At 49.8% G+C, this 19,061-nt stretch overlaps 1 protein-coding gene across 4 annotated transcripts in view; it reads right to left on the bottom strand.

The window, feature by feature from the left end:
* The window catches only part of LOC146645937 (nucleolar protein 4-like), a 115,262-nt gene that overhangs the window by 15,318 nt on the left and 80,883 nt on the right, over window positions 1-19,061 (bottom strand). For all 4 annotated transcript variants that reach the window (XM_085393716.1, XM_085393717.1, XM_085393719.1 and 1 more), the window contains one exon: window positions 3,003-3,478. In XM_085393716.1, coding sequence (XP_085249842.1) covers window positions 3,003-3,478 — 476 coding nt within the window. The remainder of the gene's footprint in view (window positions 1-3,002; window positions 3,479-19,061) is intronic.

Below are 19,061 nucleotides of genomic sequence, written 5' to 3'. Positions count from 1 at the left end.
GTTAGCCATTAATCTGCTGCTAATCTGGTTTGGACTCCTGATGCTCAGCTTCATGCATCACTGAGGACTCTTCTCAGAAATCTTCATATATTTGGTGTCAGACACATGATAAGCTGAGTTTAAAGGCCCTCTGGAAAGAGGCAACGCCACTGCCATCTTAACAAAACCTCCTCCTCCTCACTGCAGCCCCGCCCCCTGACATGAATAAGGGTTCCTCGCAAGTACACAGGAGGCTCCTCACTCGACAGTTACAGCTGAGGTAAACAGCAGACAGGCAGCCAGCACAGCTTTGCTATCAGGGTACAGTTTCTAAGGAGACTCTGGGGAAAAAACCTAAAATACACAAAAGTATTTCATTTTTCGGGATACAAGGTTAATGTAAACAAAATGCAGGTATTAACTTTAAACTATGAACCACCAGTCAAAATTAAGAATCGCTACTATGGGTGGTAATGCGTCGTGACGTCACCAAAATGTTCAATGCCAACTATGCCCCGCTAAACGAATCCATACAATCAGACAAAGATGGAATACCAACCAGATTAAATATTCTTCCCTGTATTTGTTTCAGTCTTTACCGACTGCCACAAAAACAGTTTGTGGCGTGGGACAGAATATTGTCAAAACACATCTGGAACGGGAAAAAAGCTCGAGTATAAACGCTCCAATCAAAGAAAGAAAAGGGAGGTCGTGGGCTTCCTTGTCTACGAGAATATTACTGCGCAGCTCAGCTAAGACCACTGATATGTCTCTGCTGTCCAGATTACTCCGCCGGATGGAAAGATGTTGAAGGAAAACCAGTTACAGCTTTAATATCGGACATAAAGTTACAGAACAAAACAGACATGGCAGATGAACCCATACTACAAATAATCACATCTGCTCTGAAAGAAGTCATCAGAATTTGCCTCTAAGCTTTGATGGTGAGCATGTGATTCAGATTTTCCCCGAATCAGTACGATAATAGATTCAAGAACTGGATTTGAAAAGGTATAACTAATTATTATTCATTCGTCCACAAGGAGGCATTTCAAAGCTTTGAAAGGAGCAAACATGATTTAGGCTCAGACGACTTCTTTAGATTTCTACAGGCCAGAAATTATTTTAATCAAAACTTAAAAGTGAACCTAAACGAATTACAGTTTGTAGAAACATTTTTATCATTAACCAAATCTGGAGCGCAAAGCAAAATGATTTCCAAACGATATAAGAGCATCCTGCGGTGTAAAAACCACAGCTCTCTGTATATGAAAGCAATGTGGGGAAAAGAAGGTAACCTGTCGATTACAGAGGAGTGTTGCATGACACAGTGGGCTACCACCGGGTCCAGTGTTTGCCGTGAGTTCTGCTGTAAAATCATTACGAGAGTTTTCATCAGCCCTGCTCAGCAAAGATATCGGGGAACTGCGACACTTGTTGGAGATGTGGGCGAGATGGAGCTAACCGTTTCCAAATCTTTTGGGATTGCAAAGATAGTCGCCAGCACTAATCCACGAACATCTACAAAATGTGTTGTCATTTGTTTTTCCTTTAACCTTTGAAACCATATTTTTGTGTAACACACCAGTGGATAAATTAATCTAATCATAGAAGACTTTTGTATGGCTGCGAGTAAAAAGCCTGTTACGAGGAGATGGCTTAAGCCTGAACCACATTCTGTACAAGAGATCTATACCATGGGAAAACTGTCATTTTCTCTTAAACTTCAGAGGGATACTGTCTACAGAACATGGGCTGTATCCCAATCCAGGGTCTGCAGCCTTAAAGGCCGCATTTTAAGGCCGATTACGTCACAGCGACGCGACGAAGGCTGTCCCAATTCAAAGGCTGCTCGAAATGCGGCCCTCAAATGCGTCCTTCATTTCCCTGAATTTTAAGGACGTGGCGGTGTAGACTTCATGGCCCAATATATCCCAGAATGCATAGCGCGGCGATGGGTGTGGATAATTTTGCCGAAAAAAAAACCGATAAGGGGCGGCCGAAGAGTAAACTTTAATTAAGTACTGAATATTATGTCGCTTATTTATGTGCAAATGTTTAATAACGAAGAACATTAAACATTACTGTTGGCCACACAAAGTCATGTGACATCAGTGACGTTTGTACTAACTTGGTTTTAAAGCCTTTAAATATACGCCGTTCAATAGCTGAGCTTAATCCTACAGAGAATGATCAAAGCTCATGTAGAAAGAAACACACGAACAAAAGATTTTCTCCTTCATTTCTGTCAAACACAGCTGTATGACATGTTTCCAGTGGTTAGTATCATGGTTGCTAGGCAACCTGGTCAGCACAACGGAGGCTAGACCGTCCCATTTCACAAGCCTCGCACTTCCGGCCTTAGCGGTCTTTGAGTACGCGGCCCTTGAGGATCGTTGAGGCTGCGTACTTTAAGGTTGCAGACCCTGAATTGGGATACAGCCATGGTCTAAATCAGGGGTGTCCAACTCCAGGCCTCGAGGGCCGGCGTCCTGCAGGTTTTAGATCTCACCCTGGGTCAGCACACCTGAATCAAATGCTTAGTTCATTCCCAGGCCTCTGGACAACTTCAGAATATGCTGAGGAGGTGATTTAGCCGTTTAAATCAGCTGTGTTGGATCGAGGACACATCTAAACCTGCAGGCCCTCGAGGCCTGGGGTTCAACACCTGTGGCCTAAACGGACAGAATATGTTAAGCCTGTGAGGTGTGATTTTTTATGAACCATGATTTCTTTTATGTTGATGCTCTGAGTTTCCCATTTCAATAATATGATGCTAACCTGCCTGCCCTGCTACCCCTTTACCCAAGTTCTTTTTAAAAATGTGAAAGCAAAAGTAAAATGTAGAAACGACTGTTATGCTTTCTCAATAAAAGAGACGCTAAAAGAACAAGTTTTTGAAGTCGTAGCGTGCAGAAGCACGACGACACAGAACGTCTCCATCTTCCTGATGGAGCGTTCCACGATCGGGAAAACGCCGGAATTAAATAGAGCTACAGAGGTACAGGAGGCTTGTGTCTCACCTTGCCGCCATATTCCCTGCCGTCGCGGTCCAGTCGCAGCTCGGTCGCGTGTGTGTGTGACTGCGTGTTGGGGGCGTGTGCATTGTGAGGAGCGTGTGTGTGCGGCAGGGGCAGCGGCAGGGCGGGATGTGGAGCTAGAGGAGGTTTGGCAGCCAGTGGGTACTTCCTGCGGAGCTCCTCGGGCGCGCTGGGATGGAGCGCGCCGAGCAGCGCCGCGGCCGCCGCTGAGACAGTGATGGGCAGGTGTGAGGTGGGCAGAGGCAGGCGCTGAGGAGGCGGGTCACTCAGGTTGATCGGCTGCTGGTCCTCAGAGGATGAGGAAGAGGAAGTGGGCCTGCTGAAGTCGAGAGGGGCGGGGCCACCGTTTCCATTCACAACCTCAGTTTCCCTGACCACGGCGCCATCTGTCACAGCAGAGGAGGGAGGGGTCAGGGCGGGCAGGCCGTTTCCACTGCCGCTCTCTGAGGACGAATCATCTGAAAGAAGAGACACGGGAGGGTTAAAGGTCAGACTGACAGCGTTCACTGATGACTTTCACGAGTTTGGTTCACACAAAGACGCCACCTCTCACAGGAAGAGCGACGTTCCCATAAAAGCTGCAGTTCCTCTAACGTCCACCAGAGGCTCCAACCTGACCCCGCCCCACACACAGTAGCAAACACGTGTGTCATGTGACCTGCTGGTTTGTGGCGACGTGCTGCATCGTTTCATTAAACTGAATGTGAGTGTGGGGGCGGGTCTAACTGTGACACTGATCACTCATTGGCCAACCAAATGTCAACGAATCAATCACAGATCTGTGCAGCATCACAGTGCAGTGTGTTTGACCCACACACACACACACACACACACACACACACACACACACACACACACACACACACACACACACACACACACACAGCTACTGCTATAAATCAGTCACTGATAGAACAGATCTCACATTAAGACACTTTCCAGAGCAGAAACTCATCACTTGTCCAGCAGGTGGCATCCCTGCTCCATGAAGAAAACCACCTCAGGCTTTGAGACTCCCTCAGAGTCAGTCTGCTGTCTTTAGTGTTTCAGTGCTGCAGTGATGAAACCTCTCTGCCTCCATCAGCTTTACACAGGTGTGGTCAGGTGCAGCGCAGGGAGAAGCTGGGAGGAGCTGGTAACTACGAGCTGGAATCAACTCAGAGCAGTCATCAGACTCTTCATACTCCTACGTCATCATCATCATCATCTTCATACGAGACCATATACGTTCCTTCTTTTTGTTCTTGGACTCACCGCTCAAAATAATCCTTCTTTATCTGATCCTGGAGCCTCTGTCTGAAACAAGCTGCCTGAGCTCCTCTCCTTTTAACTTAACGTTTACACAAGCTTAAAGAGCAGGTAGGTGGGGCTTTATGACATCACAAAGACCCCAGAGGAGAAGAAAGTGTCACAAACAGTGTTTTAAACAGTCCGCAGCCTGAGCTCACAAACATCTGACAGGCCGGGGTGTGAAACTGCCAACATGTAGATTAAAAACTTAATAAGCCAATAATCTCAACAAGAGTACAATTAATAATGTTGGCATTTAATAATTCATTCAAGTGAGAGATAAACTGATTTGTTTCATTTTGTTTATATTTCCTTTTAATTAATCCCCCATTCATTTTCTTTTTTTTAAATTTCCACCTGCATTACATCAGCTGTTAAATCAATAAATCAACAGCCAGTCTCACACTGCCTCGAACGACGCAGGAATACATGCGATAAAACATAAAAGGAAAATATAAAAATGATTAATTCTGAGGACAATAAAAAGAATAAAATGCAAAGAGATGATAAACAACGTGTCGCAAACACCTGCACCTAGTGTCAGTTTGGTGCAAGGACATGTTTAATGTCATTTTTGCTGTTTTAGGCCTCCATACACCAACAGCCACAACATGTCCATGTTTGCTGGGTCAAAGATGAAGACGAGCAGAAATGTGAGAACACAGATGTGACCGAAGCAGACCGCCTGCATTCCTGTGAGCTGTGGCTGACAATCATGACTCGCTGCGGTCTGCAGGATGGAGTGCAGCTCTGCGTCGGGCTCACAGAAACGAATCTGTGCCCCGCTGCCGCTTATCCTTCCCCGCTCAGGCCGACGGGATCCTAAATAAGTGATTGTGGAATAACTGCTTTGTGCAGGCGGGATGGATGCACCGCCGGCCTTTCATCGCTCAGCGCACTCACAGACACACAAAGGAGCCACATTTGAAACATTAGCCTACATTTTCCTCCAATTTGGGATTTAATTAGAGACGAAAGGACGGCGGAGGAGAAAGAGCCGGAGCGTCTGAACGAGCTGAAAAAGATGCAAAGTGAGGAAAATTACGGATAATTGAAGGATGGAGAGAAGCAGGAAAGGAGGAGGAGGAGGGACTGTGAGGCAGAGAGAGTGGAGACGGCGGAGGTGGTGTCAGTCGGTCAGGGCGGGGGCTGGGGGTGACAGAGGGGTGGAGCCCAAACTGCTGCATGGAGAGGGAGGGTGGGGTGGGGGAGTGAAGGAGGAAGGTGCAGCAGCAGAGAGGTCAGGAGGGGGAGGAGCGAGAGTCCTTTAAACTGTTTATCACTTCGTTTCTTATCCAGGCGGAGCTGAAAGGAGCAAAGTTGGAGTTTACTGACCAATCAGCTCGCAGCATTTAGACTCACAGCACCACTCTAACAGGGAGGGGAGGGGAGGGGAAGCCTGCCCGGCGCTGTTTGTTTGTTTATGTGTGTGAGGACTATTCATGTGTGGAAACGGAGGACAGCCTAATTCCTGATGCTGCCTCACAAATCCCCCTCAGCTGCCGGACCACCATCCCCACACCCCTTCATCCCTGCTCCAGCCCTCCAGCCCCATACTGTGAGCGGGTCTCTTCTCTGTCCACACTGGCTGAACAGGGAGTGGTCCTCCCTCTCTCTATCTTCCCCTCCTTCATCCGTCTGTTGTGCCAATCCTGAGCACACTGAAACTCCTCCCCCTCTCTGGATCCCTGTAAACACTGAGACAGTGCCGCCGTCTGTGGAGATGTTTGCTTTGAAAGACCCAAAGATTTAACGGCTGAGACTCGTGTACGGAAACAGTCCAGTGTTCCTGGTGGAGCGTTCAGTTTCAGATACATCAGTATTTGCTCCTTACAGCCAACAGCAGGAGGAGGAGTCCAACCCACAGCTACAGACACATTCCCAGAAGCGTTTTCTTCACTAAATACTTAAACTCACATTTCCAAGTCGCATTTTCATCCGACTTGCACTGACGACAGGAAACTGGAATCCCCGGAGGAAACCAGGACAGGTTTTGAACCAGCAACCTTCTTATCGTTCTCGTTTCCATCTCAAACACTCTAACATGCTTTTATTGTGACACTTAAAGCTCCTTTTTGACTATTCAGAGAAGCTTTGCAGGACTCACAGCTCAAAATAACCCTTCTTTCCCTGATCCTGCAGCTGTCTGAAACAAGCTGCCTGTGCTCCTCCAGCTTAAAGACAACTTTGTCATAACGAGCTTAACGAGCAGGTACACAGAGAACAGCCCTGTTTCCGAGCTCGGCCGTTCTTTATGTGGACGAATAAAGTGTCTCTTATCTTATTTTGAAGGATGTAAAAGAGCCTATTTGACTGTATGTTCTGAAAATAAGGCAGCTGTGACTGAACTTTGACCTGGCAGCAGTACACCTGCACCCTCTGCGGAGGAAACAGGTTAGAGGTCAGACAGGATGGGAAGAAGATGAGGAAGACGAGGGTCGAGCTATAGTCACTAAACGCCGCTGTGAAGCCTGCACCTTCAGGCTCAGCGGGGTTTGTTCCTCAAGGAACTCAAGGACTTCCACCTCCCCTTGCTTCTCCTCCATCACCCCCCCCCGCGCGGTGAAGCCGCTGTGATGCATATCAGCGCCAAGCGTTAGGCCGAGGGACAAATGTCTCCTCGCATCATTAACACACACCTCTGAGAGGAGCGCACAGGTGAACCACGAGTTTGACAGTCTGGTACTGTTTGAGTCTGAATCCACGGGAGGTGCATGGAGGAGGAGCAGGGGGAGGACAATGCTGCATCAGCTGACCTGGAAATGCGCGCCACCGCCAGCGTGCGCTTTTGTGGATTTATGGCGTGCAAAACGTCCTGTTTTCCACCACAGGACGTGGAGCAGGGACAAACGCAGGGCTCGAAACCCCACGCGGGTTTTACTGTGTTGCTCATACCGAGGCTCAAGGATGGAGCATCGCAGAATGTGAAGAAACGGCCGCTGACTGAGGCGACATCATGGAGGGTAAAGCAGAAACGCCTTTGTGCTTCGGCGTGTGGAACATTTTAGCCCTCGACGTGAAGCGTCTCGTTATCCGCCTCGAGCGCCGTTTAATAATTAGAAAGTCTCTTTGCATCACATCCTCTGGAGTTTAGCAGCAAGCTGCTGTGGATCCGACATGATCTATGACAGCGGTGTGAAGACGTCCCAGACATCCACACCTGTCACACACAGACCCTCCACAGCCCACAGACTCTCCCACAGCCCACAGACCCTCCCACAGTCTACAGACCCTCCACAGCCCACAGACCCTCCCACAGTCTACAGACCCTCCACAGCCCACAGACCCTCCCACAGTCTACAGACCCTCCCACAGCCCACAGACCCTCCCACAGTCGACAGACCCTCCACAGCCCAAAGACCCTCCACAGCCCAAAGACCCTCCCACAGCCTACAGACCCTCCCACAGTCTACAGACCCTCCACAGCCCAAAGACCCTTCCACAGCCTACAGACCCTCCCACAGTCGACAGACCCTCCACAGCCCACAGACCCTCCCACAGCCTACAGACCCTCCCACAGCCCAAAGACCCTCCCACACCTACAGACCCGCCACAGCCCACAGACCCTCCCATAGCCCAAAGACCCTCCCACAGTCTACAGACCCTCCCACAGCCCACAGACCCTCCACAGCCCAAAGACCCTCCACAGTCTACAGACCCTGCCACAGCCCACAGACCCTCCCACAGTCTACAGACCCTCCCACAGCCTACAGACCCTCCACAGCCCAAAGACCCTCCACAGTCTACAGACCCTCCCACAGCCCACAGACCCTCCACAGCCCAAAGACCCTCCACAGTCTACAGACCCTGCCACAGCCCACAGACCCTCCCACAGTCTACAGACCCTCCACAGCCTACAGACCCTCCACAGCCCACAGACCCTCCACAGCCTACAGACCCTCCCACAGTCTACAGACCCTCCCACAGCCCACAGACCCTCCACAGCCTACAGACCCTCCACAGCCCAAAGACCCTCCACAGTCTACAGACCCTGCCACAGCCTACAGACCCTCCACAGCCTACAGACCCTCCACAGCCCAAAGACCCTCCACAGTCTACAGACCCTCCCACAGTCTACAGACCCTCCCACAGCCCACAGACCCTCCACAGCCCAAAGACCCTCCACAGTCTACAGACCCTGCCACAGCCTACAGACCCTCCACAGCCTACAGACCCTCCACAGCCCAAAGACCCTCCACAGTCTACAGACCCTGCCACAGCCTACAGACCCTCCACAGCCCAAAGACCCTCCACAGTCTACAGACCCTGCCACAGCCCACAGACCCTCCCACAGTCTACAGACCCTCCCACAGCCTACAGACCCTCCACAGCCCAAAGACCCTCCACAGTCTACAGACCCTGCCACAGCCCACAGACCCTCCCACAGTCTACAGACCCTCCCACAGCCTACAGACCCTCCACAGCCCAAAGACCCTCCACAGTCTACAGACCCTCCACAGCCCAAAGACCCTCCACAGTCTACAGACCCTGCCACAGCCTACAGACCCTCCACAGCCCATGTTTATGCTCCACCCTGACGATGAGCTGGATGCAGACGCTCACACAAACACTGCGAGCGCGTTTTCCTTTCTACGTTTACACAATTATCTGTCAGCTGTTAGCAGCACTGCATTGATTTTGGCGTCATTAGCAGGCTCCACACCAAAGAGAGGAGGAGGAGCACGAGCAGGGGAGGAGAACCAGAGAGACGCCAGGAAACGGGAGCAAAAGGGAGACCGGTTCAGAGAAGTAGATGATGGAGGGAGAGGCAGCGGTGGAGAGGGTGGGGGGCTGCAATGGGTCATTTCCTGAAGTAGATGATTTCCTGTCAGTTTTCATTTGAGGCTTTTCTTCACAGCGGCAGCGAGAGGCTGTCCTCGCCCCGTGCTCCCCTCAGAGGAGCCGACCTGAGGGAGAGCGGTAACAGATGCTAATTCCTTCACTCCTCCTCTTCCTCCTCAGCCACCTGTCCCAGGGGAGGAGGAGGGAGACAGAAAGAAAGGAGGAAGAGGAGGAGGTGGTGGGCCGTGACTCCCCTGCGTGGGATTACACTGGATTATCCCGCTAAGACGCAGCAAGAGCTGCACACTAGTTCTCAGCGCCTGACGCCCGGCGACGCCCTGCCCCACCAAGCATCTTCATAGCAACACTCCCCACCCCACCCACCATCCACTGCAATGTTGGTGATGACAGCAACGCTCCCACTGACAGGACCAGCTGACACACACACAGAGACACACACACACACACACACACACACACTCACACAGACACACACACACACACACACACTCACACAGACACACACACACACTCACACACACACACACTCACAGACACACACACTCACTCACACACTCACACAGACACACACACACACTCACACAGACACACACACACACTCACACAGACACACACTCACAGACACACACACTCACTCACACAGACACACACACACGCACTCACACAGACACACACACACACTCACACAGACACACACACACACACACAGACACACACACACACACAGACACACACACACGCACTCACACAGACACACACACACACTCACACAGACACACACACAGAGACACACACACACAGACACACACACACACACACACTCACACTCAGACACACACACACACACACACACTCAGACACACACAGTTCTATGGAAGGCCAAACGTGAGAAATGAACAGATTCCTCCCTCCTGTTGTCCCACAGTCTACAGACCCTCCCACACCCTCCTTTACTGCTCGGTGTTTTATTCACGGTAAATAAACGTATTCATCAATCAACACATCAGTAACAAGCTACTTCTGTGTTCCTTCCTTTCACTGAAGCCTTTCTCAGTTTTGTTTGTAACTCAGATGAAGGATTTATTCTTCTTATTATTATTTTATCATCCAGCTGTTTTGTTGTGATTTGTTGGTTATCTTGGTGGTGGGAGGAGTTCACACCACTAATGAACCTTCACATGGACGAGTTTGTCCAGCAGGGTCAAATCTGACAACAACTAAAAGCAGTCTCCACATGACCAGGCCCTCTGGCTCCTCCCCTTTTCTTCTGAATGCTTGCCCCTCAGTTTGAGCAGCAGGTGGGCGGGGCTTTCCCATCACACAGGGATTACTGCACATACACTTCATCATGTCTAAAATATGACCAAGAACAATCAGAGCATATCAACCTCAGGCTTATTTCTAGTTGCTTTCAACTCTGTAAAAGATCCACTGTCAGGCACACGTATGACGATCTTTACAGAGACATGAATCAACTGAAGCAGCCACACTGTGTCTGTGGAAATACAGACAAAGATGAGGAGACCCAGCCTGCAGGGACCTGTGCACCCGGGACGCTCTCTGTCCTGAAGCTTGGGGTCAGGAAGGGTCGTTGCTGTGGGGTCAAGTCAGTGTCCAATAATGACGCCCCACGGGTAGAGGGGAGGGGCAGCTTTGATAAAACAGCATTATTATTTGACGGGCCGTCAGAAGCACATGCCGTTGTGCAATCACACATCAAAGCGGTCGTCATCATTCACTGGAGCCACATCTCGGGCATCGGCGCGTCTGACAGACCGTCGCTTCCTCCCTGACCTATAAAATCAGAGCAAATGGAAAACAGCATGAAGACATTAAACTGCTCTTTAGGGCGGCGGCACTGGAAACAGGAAGGCGGCTGGAGATGGATGATGTGTTTTAAAAGACGAGCACAGAGAGGAGCGACAGCTAAAAGCCCGATCAGTGAGATGGATGGTGATGGAGGGACGCAGCTCCGACCGTCAGGGGAACCGCATCGCTTTCTGCCGCTCATCGCTCAGATTTGTTTGAGCCTTGGTTTCATCTCTCGGCTGTTTGTCCTCCACTCTTCTTCCTCCTGCTGAAGCTCTGTCACTGACACCTTAGCCCTAATGAGGCGGAGGAGGAGAAGTGATGGAGATTCTGTCCTGCAGGGCTCGGTTCTGTCATGAACGTGGACATCAGGAGGAGCTGGGTGGGGTTCCCACCTGTCAGTCATAAGAGCATGGCAGCTGAGACGTGATGGGTGGACCCTTAACGAGGAATTCATGGCCTCCATGAACAGCATGGAGCTTCATGTCTTACAGACACTCTGCCGAGTCACAGCAGCGAGCTTGCATCCACCCATGCCTGGTCTCAGGACAGCCTCGCATCCACCTCCAGCTCCTCTGTGAGGAGACAGGCGTCTCCCTGAGTCTGACCCGGGTCTTTATAGGTAGGATATACCTGAAGCGCTTCACCTGGGTGGTGTCCAGCATTCGTTCCCTTCGGTGTGCTGGAGCAGCAGCTCTCCTCTGAGGACACTCTCAGACCCACAGCCGACGGGAAGATCGAGCAGCTTCACCTCCACCTTCAACAGCGTCCTCCAACCTGAAGTGGGGACTTTTTCCATATGAGCCACACCTGAACTGCTCCATTGACGGTCACTGGATGATGGAACCCGAATACCCCACCAAGAAAGTCTGGGTACATCCAGAGCAAGCAGGACCAGTCTCATGACCTTCTGACCTCCTCACACATGTAGGAGAAACATGAAAGGTCCCAGAAGCTGAGAGGCACGAGGACGCCTGCACAGAGCCTCACACGTTTAGTCAGACGCACAAACTAGAACATCAAAAACCATAACATGCACGTCCCAGAGGTCACAAAGCCATAGTTAGCAACCTGTAACCCTTCAGATTGGAAACCAGTGATGCCCTTTCCATTCTCCAGTTTCTGCCTCCACCAGCTCCACAGCATGACATCACAAACAGAAAACCTGCCACCATCTCATCAGAGAAGATTCCCACATCTGAGCGAGGAACCACCTGACAACAGGACTAGGAATGGGTATCGTTTAGGTTTTATCCGATACCAGTTCCAAACCGGTACTTTTGAAACGGTGCCGGTGCTAAGATAACAATGTTAGCCTTTTCTGCAGCTATGGGGCATATATGGTATCACTCTTGGCTGGAAGCAGTGCTTAAACAATGGAAAAAACACAAACTTTGTCCAAAAACCTCTCATGTTTAACTGTTTTCCACTTTTTCTTTGGTCATTTTAGCCTTTTTGGCCAGGGTGAAGGGAGTATCTGCCATCAAACAAGAAGACAGCCGCATGTAGCTATGATGGTGTTTGCTAGTTCACCTTACATGCATTAATGTAATAGCGTGGTTAGCCTTCTCAACGTAAATTACACACGAACAACATGAAGCTACTCACGCAGAGAAGAACGGCTGCTGCTGCATCATCATCCTCATCATTTCTGCTACACTGGCAGGGCTAGGGCCCAGGACTCTATTTTTCGGGTTTTTGGGGGATGTTGCTAACTCCGGGTCCGATAACAGGCACCACACCCGCAGTAGATGTGCTCGGTGTGAGGTCTCGCAGCAAGCTATCAAATACGGCGCATTTCTCGGCTTTTATCAAAACGCTATGCGTCGCCAGGTGTGTCATCGGATTTGAGGTGTTACCTCCTTTGACAGTATCACAGTATCAGCTTAAAGCACTTGTTGCTGCTGAGTTTGCATCTTTTGCTGTGAAGTACAGCCAGACTTTTGACTGCTTCGCCTTGGGTGTTTTTAATCTGTAGCTCTGCTCTAAAAGAACGGACGTACCTGGGCCCGCCTACTATCCTTGGAAATGTAAAATGAATGGCTAGGATCCAAAGTGTGTGACATCTCAGGAAAAAAAAGCACCGAAATGTGCGCTGCTTTTCGGTCTGGTTACTACCGTTTATGTCAGAACAGGTGCCATTATGGCACCGGACACCGGTACCCATCCCTAAACAGGACGAGAACCAACAGCAGTGTGTGTGTGTGTGTGTGTGTATTGGGTGCAGAGCAGAATAGGAGGATGGTAGAGTCAGCAGAGGAGTAACAAAGACACGGCTGTCACAGCCTGCCACTGCTAACACACAGACACGCGTCCTTTGTTAGCCAACACTGTAGCGTGTGCTCTCTGTGCCCTGCAGAGGCTCGCACATGCACACTGGCTCTCTGTGCCGCTCAGAGACACCCAAACCGTCACGAGGGTCGGACACTGGATACCCAAACATGTGTGTGTGTTTGGGGGGATGCATCACATGCAGCATCATGCTACACAATACAGCACCCAGATGAGGAGCGTCAGCCTCATGGATCCTCCCTGTTTCAGCACAGACAGGAAGATGACTCAGTAGGTTAAAGTGAGGAGAACTCCATGATTATGTTTACATTCTGAACTCATGTTAAATCAATGAGCGTTTGTGAATGAGTTTGTGATGACACTCTCACAGTAGCTCAGGATCATATACTGTATATTAAAGATGGTCTACCGTCTACTCGAAGGGTTTTTATGGAGTGACTATTTGATGACAGGGTGCTACGTTATCAGCTAATGCTAGCTAGAGTGGTTGGCATATACTGTACAGGAGCATACCTGCTAAACAGTAATATCCAATGAAAATCCCCAAATATCACTCACAAACCTGAAGCTCCGCCTTCTTGGGCCCTCTGTTAGTACAGTGACCTCACAGCAGCCATATTATTGGTCACATGATGTCATTAAAAATGCTCCAAAAGGTTAGCACAGAGGTCCAGTTCAGCCTAGCACACCGCTAGCAGCTACAGCTGCACACGTCACCACCCACCTGTCAGTCAGAGGCCACGCCCCCAATCACCTCTGTACAGGTGTCATAAAGGACGATGTTATCTGCAGACCAATCAGTTCTTGTGTCAGGCTGTAAACATGTTTAACATGGGGTCTGACTCTCTGCTGCTTCTGCTGGACGTCAGCAAAACTGCAGGTTTGGGTGCTCTGCAGGTCGACGCGTGTTCACAGATTTAATCATCTCAAATGAAAAACATGAAACTTTCTGAACTGAAAATAATCCACAGTCCTGCCTGCAGCTGCAGTGTGTGTGTGTGTGTGTGTGTGTGTGTGTGTGCGCACGCGCGAGCTGTCATTAAGAATTAATGGATGATGGTGTCTTCTGCCTTTAATGGTGGCACCGATCCAAACGCGGATGAAATATTTAGCATCACTGCTCCAGTTTTCCACTGAGTGAATTACACAAACCCACTGGTGGGGGAAAGCCCGGGTCACTCCTTTACGCCATGATGAAATTCATCATCTCAGGCGTGGAGGATAATGAGGTGAGATAATAGCTGTCACGCCGTAATCCACAGTCAGCGCAGTAATGCAGGATCTGGGCACTCAGTCAACCAGCTAATAGGATGGGACGAGCACAACGCCAGCGAGCGAGCCACCATGCCAGCACGACACACACACTCTGTCCTCCGGTGTGTGGTCCTCTTGCTTCCCCTCTCACTCACTTCCCTCTGTGGGCGGGGCAGCTGATGGAGGCCGTGGAGGTTCATGGGTCAGATGGCGAGCAGGCCTGGAGCAAAGGCAGCCTTGCTGCCAGTACAGAGGGACCAGTGTTCACCCAAAATAACTCCCTGCTCTGTAAAGGTCTGCAATAACTCTGACCACAGACTTCGGTACACCACGCTGCATGTCCTCGAGTAACAAAGTTGTGGCTCCGCCCAGAAAAAAGCAAAGCAAAAGCCTCGCATCAGGACAAACCGACCGATGAGTAAAATCACGTGAAAGATGACAAACACACTGCTGCTCACGGCAGCCTGCAGTCACACACAGGAAGTGTCAACAAAATAAAAGCATGTCTGCGCTTTGGTCTTTCATGTTTGTGTATATTGCTGCTCACCTCCTTGTGTCACTTCCTGTTTTATTTTGTTAGTCACTTTCTTTGTGCTCATAATGATCAGGGAGTCAAAACTAGGAGTGAACACCTGGAATAAAGAAGGTGGACGAGGAGACAGAGGAGAGGAGACAGGTCGTCCCTGCGCCAACTCCAACGAGCAAACTGGTGACCCTGCAGGGCTCCTGGGGCGTGTGCATCTTTTATATACAGTCTGTGGTGCTGCTAAGCTGATACGTGGACAGCTCATGCGCAGCACCTGAGCTGCTGCGATGCCTCGCAGTATTTTCTCTCCTCTGTCCTCGTCGTGCAATATTAATCGAGCCCGATCAGCAAAGGGAAGGTGGCAGACCGTGTGAGCGATCCAGTCCATCTTACCACCCATCACATCCCTGCACTCGCTTCCCGATGTCCCGTCTCTGCTCCTGAGACGAGCGGCAGGAGGCGTGGCTGTACGCACACGCTCGACATGTTTGACGAGCCTCAGCTCCTTTAAATGTGTAATAATCACACAGTTTTATCAGAGTCTGTGTGTGAGAGCCAGAACACTTTCACAGGAAGTGACGAACACGGCCACAAAGTCTTAGTGTGTGTGTGTGTGTGTGTGTGTGTGATGGGGGATCAGCAGAGAGGATTACATGTCTTTAAACAGAGACTGATCTGTTCTGGGATCAGGAGGATTAACTCCGCTGCTGATGAGCCCGGCGCTGCGGCGTTCATGGAGAAGGCGTGTTCTTATTTCCTGATGAGGCGTTAAGGAATGAGACGCAGCCAGCGAGCTGTAAAGTTTAAACATGGGGCCTGACTGACTGCTGCCTCTGCTGGACATCAGAGGTCCTGCAGTTTGGCGCCTCGTTAGAAGGCGGTTCTTCGTAGAGCTGTTCGATATAACGATATCAGATGACGATGTGAAACCGTCTGTCGTTTCATTTTTACGCTATCGTTTGTTTCGTGGTGTCGCAAAATAAACTTTTTTACGGTTTATTTTTCGTGGCTCTGATGGTCACTGTGGTGTTAATTCCTTAACGTTCTCTTATATTTAAAATAACGACGGTAAACCCAGCGTGCGGCTCTGCTGTCTGCTTTAGTATTTTCCACATAAACCTTTCACAATAAAGCTGAAGATCCTGTTGAGATTTTTCAAAATAAACTGAAATGATGACAAACAGAAGGACCAGTCCAAACAAAGCCAGGACCTTATTCCTAAACCGGGGCTACCTCTGTAGCACGGACATGGTTTGGTTATGAAAAGTTTCATGCATCGGTCAAAACACTCGACTCCAGGTACACGACGCTGAAACACTTCACACAGGTCGAGCTGTCATGTCGCACAGCCCAAGGTTTTAGGACAAATAAACGGACTTGCAGACTGACACTAATACATCAGAGTTTCTGACATTAACGGTTTTTAACCACATGATGTAATCTCAGAGCTGCTATGACACACCAACAGGAAATCAGTTAACACATGTACAGCAGACCCTGAACGCAGCACGGCGTGGGTTCCTCTGTCACTGACCTGCTGGTTTCTGATGGTTTCTGATGGTTTGTGTTAAAGTAAAAAGAGACAAAAACAATAAAATCTGCAGTTTAATTAAAAAACAGATGGTTTGATTCAATCAGGACACAGAGGCCCTGATACTGGAGGCTATTTTTAATGTGTGTGTGTGTGTGTGTGTGTGTGTGTGTGTGTGTGTGTGTGTGTGTGTGTGTGTGTGTGTGTGTGTGTGTGAGAGAGAGATACGGGTTGTTGCACAGAGGCCTGGGATCAAGCACACGAGGCTTTAAAAACACGCGTGAGCGCCACATTTATCTCTCGACTGTGTATAATTCATCACACGTTTCACATTATGGAAACATCTTCACAGCTCCGCCTGCACCTCCGGAGGCTCCACCTCCTCTGTGAGAGGACGAACCCCCCTACAGGGACCGTCCATGTTCCTGAGTGGGTGAGGGGAGGGAGGCGCCAGACAAAGGAGGAGGATGGAGGAAGAAATGTAGCGGGGACGGGGCTTAAGCAGGCGTTTTGACTCGATGTCACACACGTGGAGAGCAGAGCTTACCGCGCCTCGACAACATTACCGCGGACAGGAAGTCGACGTTTGAGCCGACATCACTCCAACCCTCTCATGTCTTCCCCTGCATTTTACTTTGAAAGTCTCAGCAGGAAAACATGAATCTGAATATTGATCACTGATGGATTATTCTGTTCTTTATGGTGCTGCTTACTGAAATATGGCCTAACCCCAACATTAACGATGACTTATTAATAATAAATAATCAATTATTAACAAATGTATTAATAATTGATTAATAATAATAACAGAGGAAACAAGAAAACTGAAAGTGTGAAACACCAGAAACAAAGCTCTCTTTATGAAAGTGGACACGAGCTGAACCGTGTATCCAGAATTCCTGCAGTCCTCGAATGCCTCGTCCTGCCTGGCCATCCTGGCAGAACACGTCCCGGCTCTTCCCTCGATCACATGATTCCTCCCCCTCGCCTTCATCCTCTCCCCTCGCTCTGTCCCCATCCTCTTCCTCAGCAGGCTGATTTCTACATTTGGGTGGGAGGGGTTGTTTGTTTATTCTTCATCCTCTCGCCTCCTTCCTGAGGCGTCCACCGTCAGCCTGTTCATTGCTGAGCGAGGCAGCTTTAGCAGGAAGTCACGTGACTCGTGTCTGTTTGTGTTTGTTAATAGCCAGCGAGGTCATCACTGCCCGAATGACCTACTTCCCCGAGCGGCAGCGTCGTCAGCGTTCCTGCGTTTGACGTTCCTCTCACCAGCGGCGAGGAGTGAATGTGTCCTCTCGTTACACACCTGCACGCTTTCATGCATCACCTCTCCAGATGAGAGCTGCTCCGTCATTGGTCAGCTTTAAATCACTGCTGTGTGTGTGTCTCAGGCTGTGACGAGGCCACCACACGGGTGCAGGTTTGACTTTTCCCAGCTGATCCTAAATGAAACCTGACGCAGACAAATGTGTCTTCATGTTCCCGGGTGTGAGGATGGCGCTATAAGCAGGTGGACTGTCCTCCTGAGCGCTGCCGTGTCCGTGTTCTACAGAAACACGTAAACGCACCACCTGCAGCCGGGGGCTGTACTGACTTACGGTAAATTAGGTTTGCTTTATGATTTTGGGGCTCGACATGAACGACTGATGTGGAGCTGATGTGAGCCGCTGCTGAGGATCCGGCCTGGACGTCTCTTGTTTCCGGCTCGTTCTCTTCTTCCTCGTCTTTTGGAGACGGCGAGCAGATCGACTCGGTCGCAGTTAAACTCTGCCTTGTTTCTCCCTCAGGCTTCGTGTCTGCCCCGCCCAGCCGTGGGCTGCTCTCGCCCTTCGTATTCTCCCATCAGGCGGGACAAAGTGACTTTATATCAATGAAACTTGACTAATGTAAGATAATGACTTCCTTGCTGAGCAGATATGGGTCTGTCTCCATCATTAGGCTTTTTCTGTGCTGCTGCCTCTTCACTGATCTGATTTGTCTCAGTTTTGTTTCTGAGCTTAAAATTGATTTTTCCTTTATAAAAGGAAGGAAACGCAGCAGCCTGTGCGAGACTGACGCTCTGCACCGAGCTCGGAGACGATTCCAGACACGGAGACTAAAGACGTGATTTCAGCTGCAGACTTCTTGAGAAACACGTCCTCTTTCTGAAAAATGTCTTCTTCTTCCTGTGTGACATTATTGAAATCATCGAGGTTAGGATGTGTGAACAGACTCTGAGCCTGCCTCCAGCAGCCAGCAGGCGGGTCTGTCAGCACCAAACAGTATCACCGAGCCTCAGCTCAGTCTATTAATCACTACAGCAAACCAGGGTCAGAACCAGGAGGAAGCAGGGTCAGAAGCAGGGCCAACATTAGAGGAAGCTGAGGCGCTCTTTCACCTGTCTCGTGTAAATCAAAGCTAGTTTGCTAAACGTGATATCCGATTGGAGGCAGCAGTGACTTCAGCCAACGGTAAACGATGACACAAAGCAAAGCTCTGATATGTTCCACAGGTCAAACTACGACCAGTTAGCCAGGCAGCTTTACATTCACAGCAT

The sequence above is a fragment of the Rhamphochromis longiceps genome, linkage group LG20 (genome assembly GCF_057381845.1).
Source record: "Rhamphochromis longiceps isolate RC_006_pf linkage group LG20, R_longiceps_female_GT1.1, whole genome shotgun sequence".
Classification (NCBI taxonomy): Eukaryota; Metazoa; Chordata; class Actinopteri; order Cichliformes; family Cichlidae; genus Rhamphochromis; species Rhamphochromis longiceps.
This window is presented reverse-complemented; position numbering and strand designations above follow the sequence as displayed.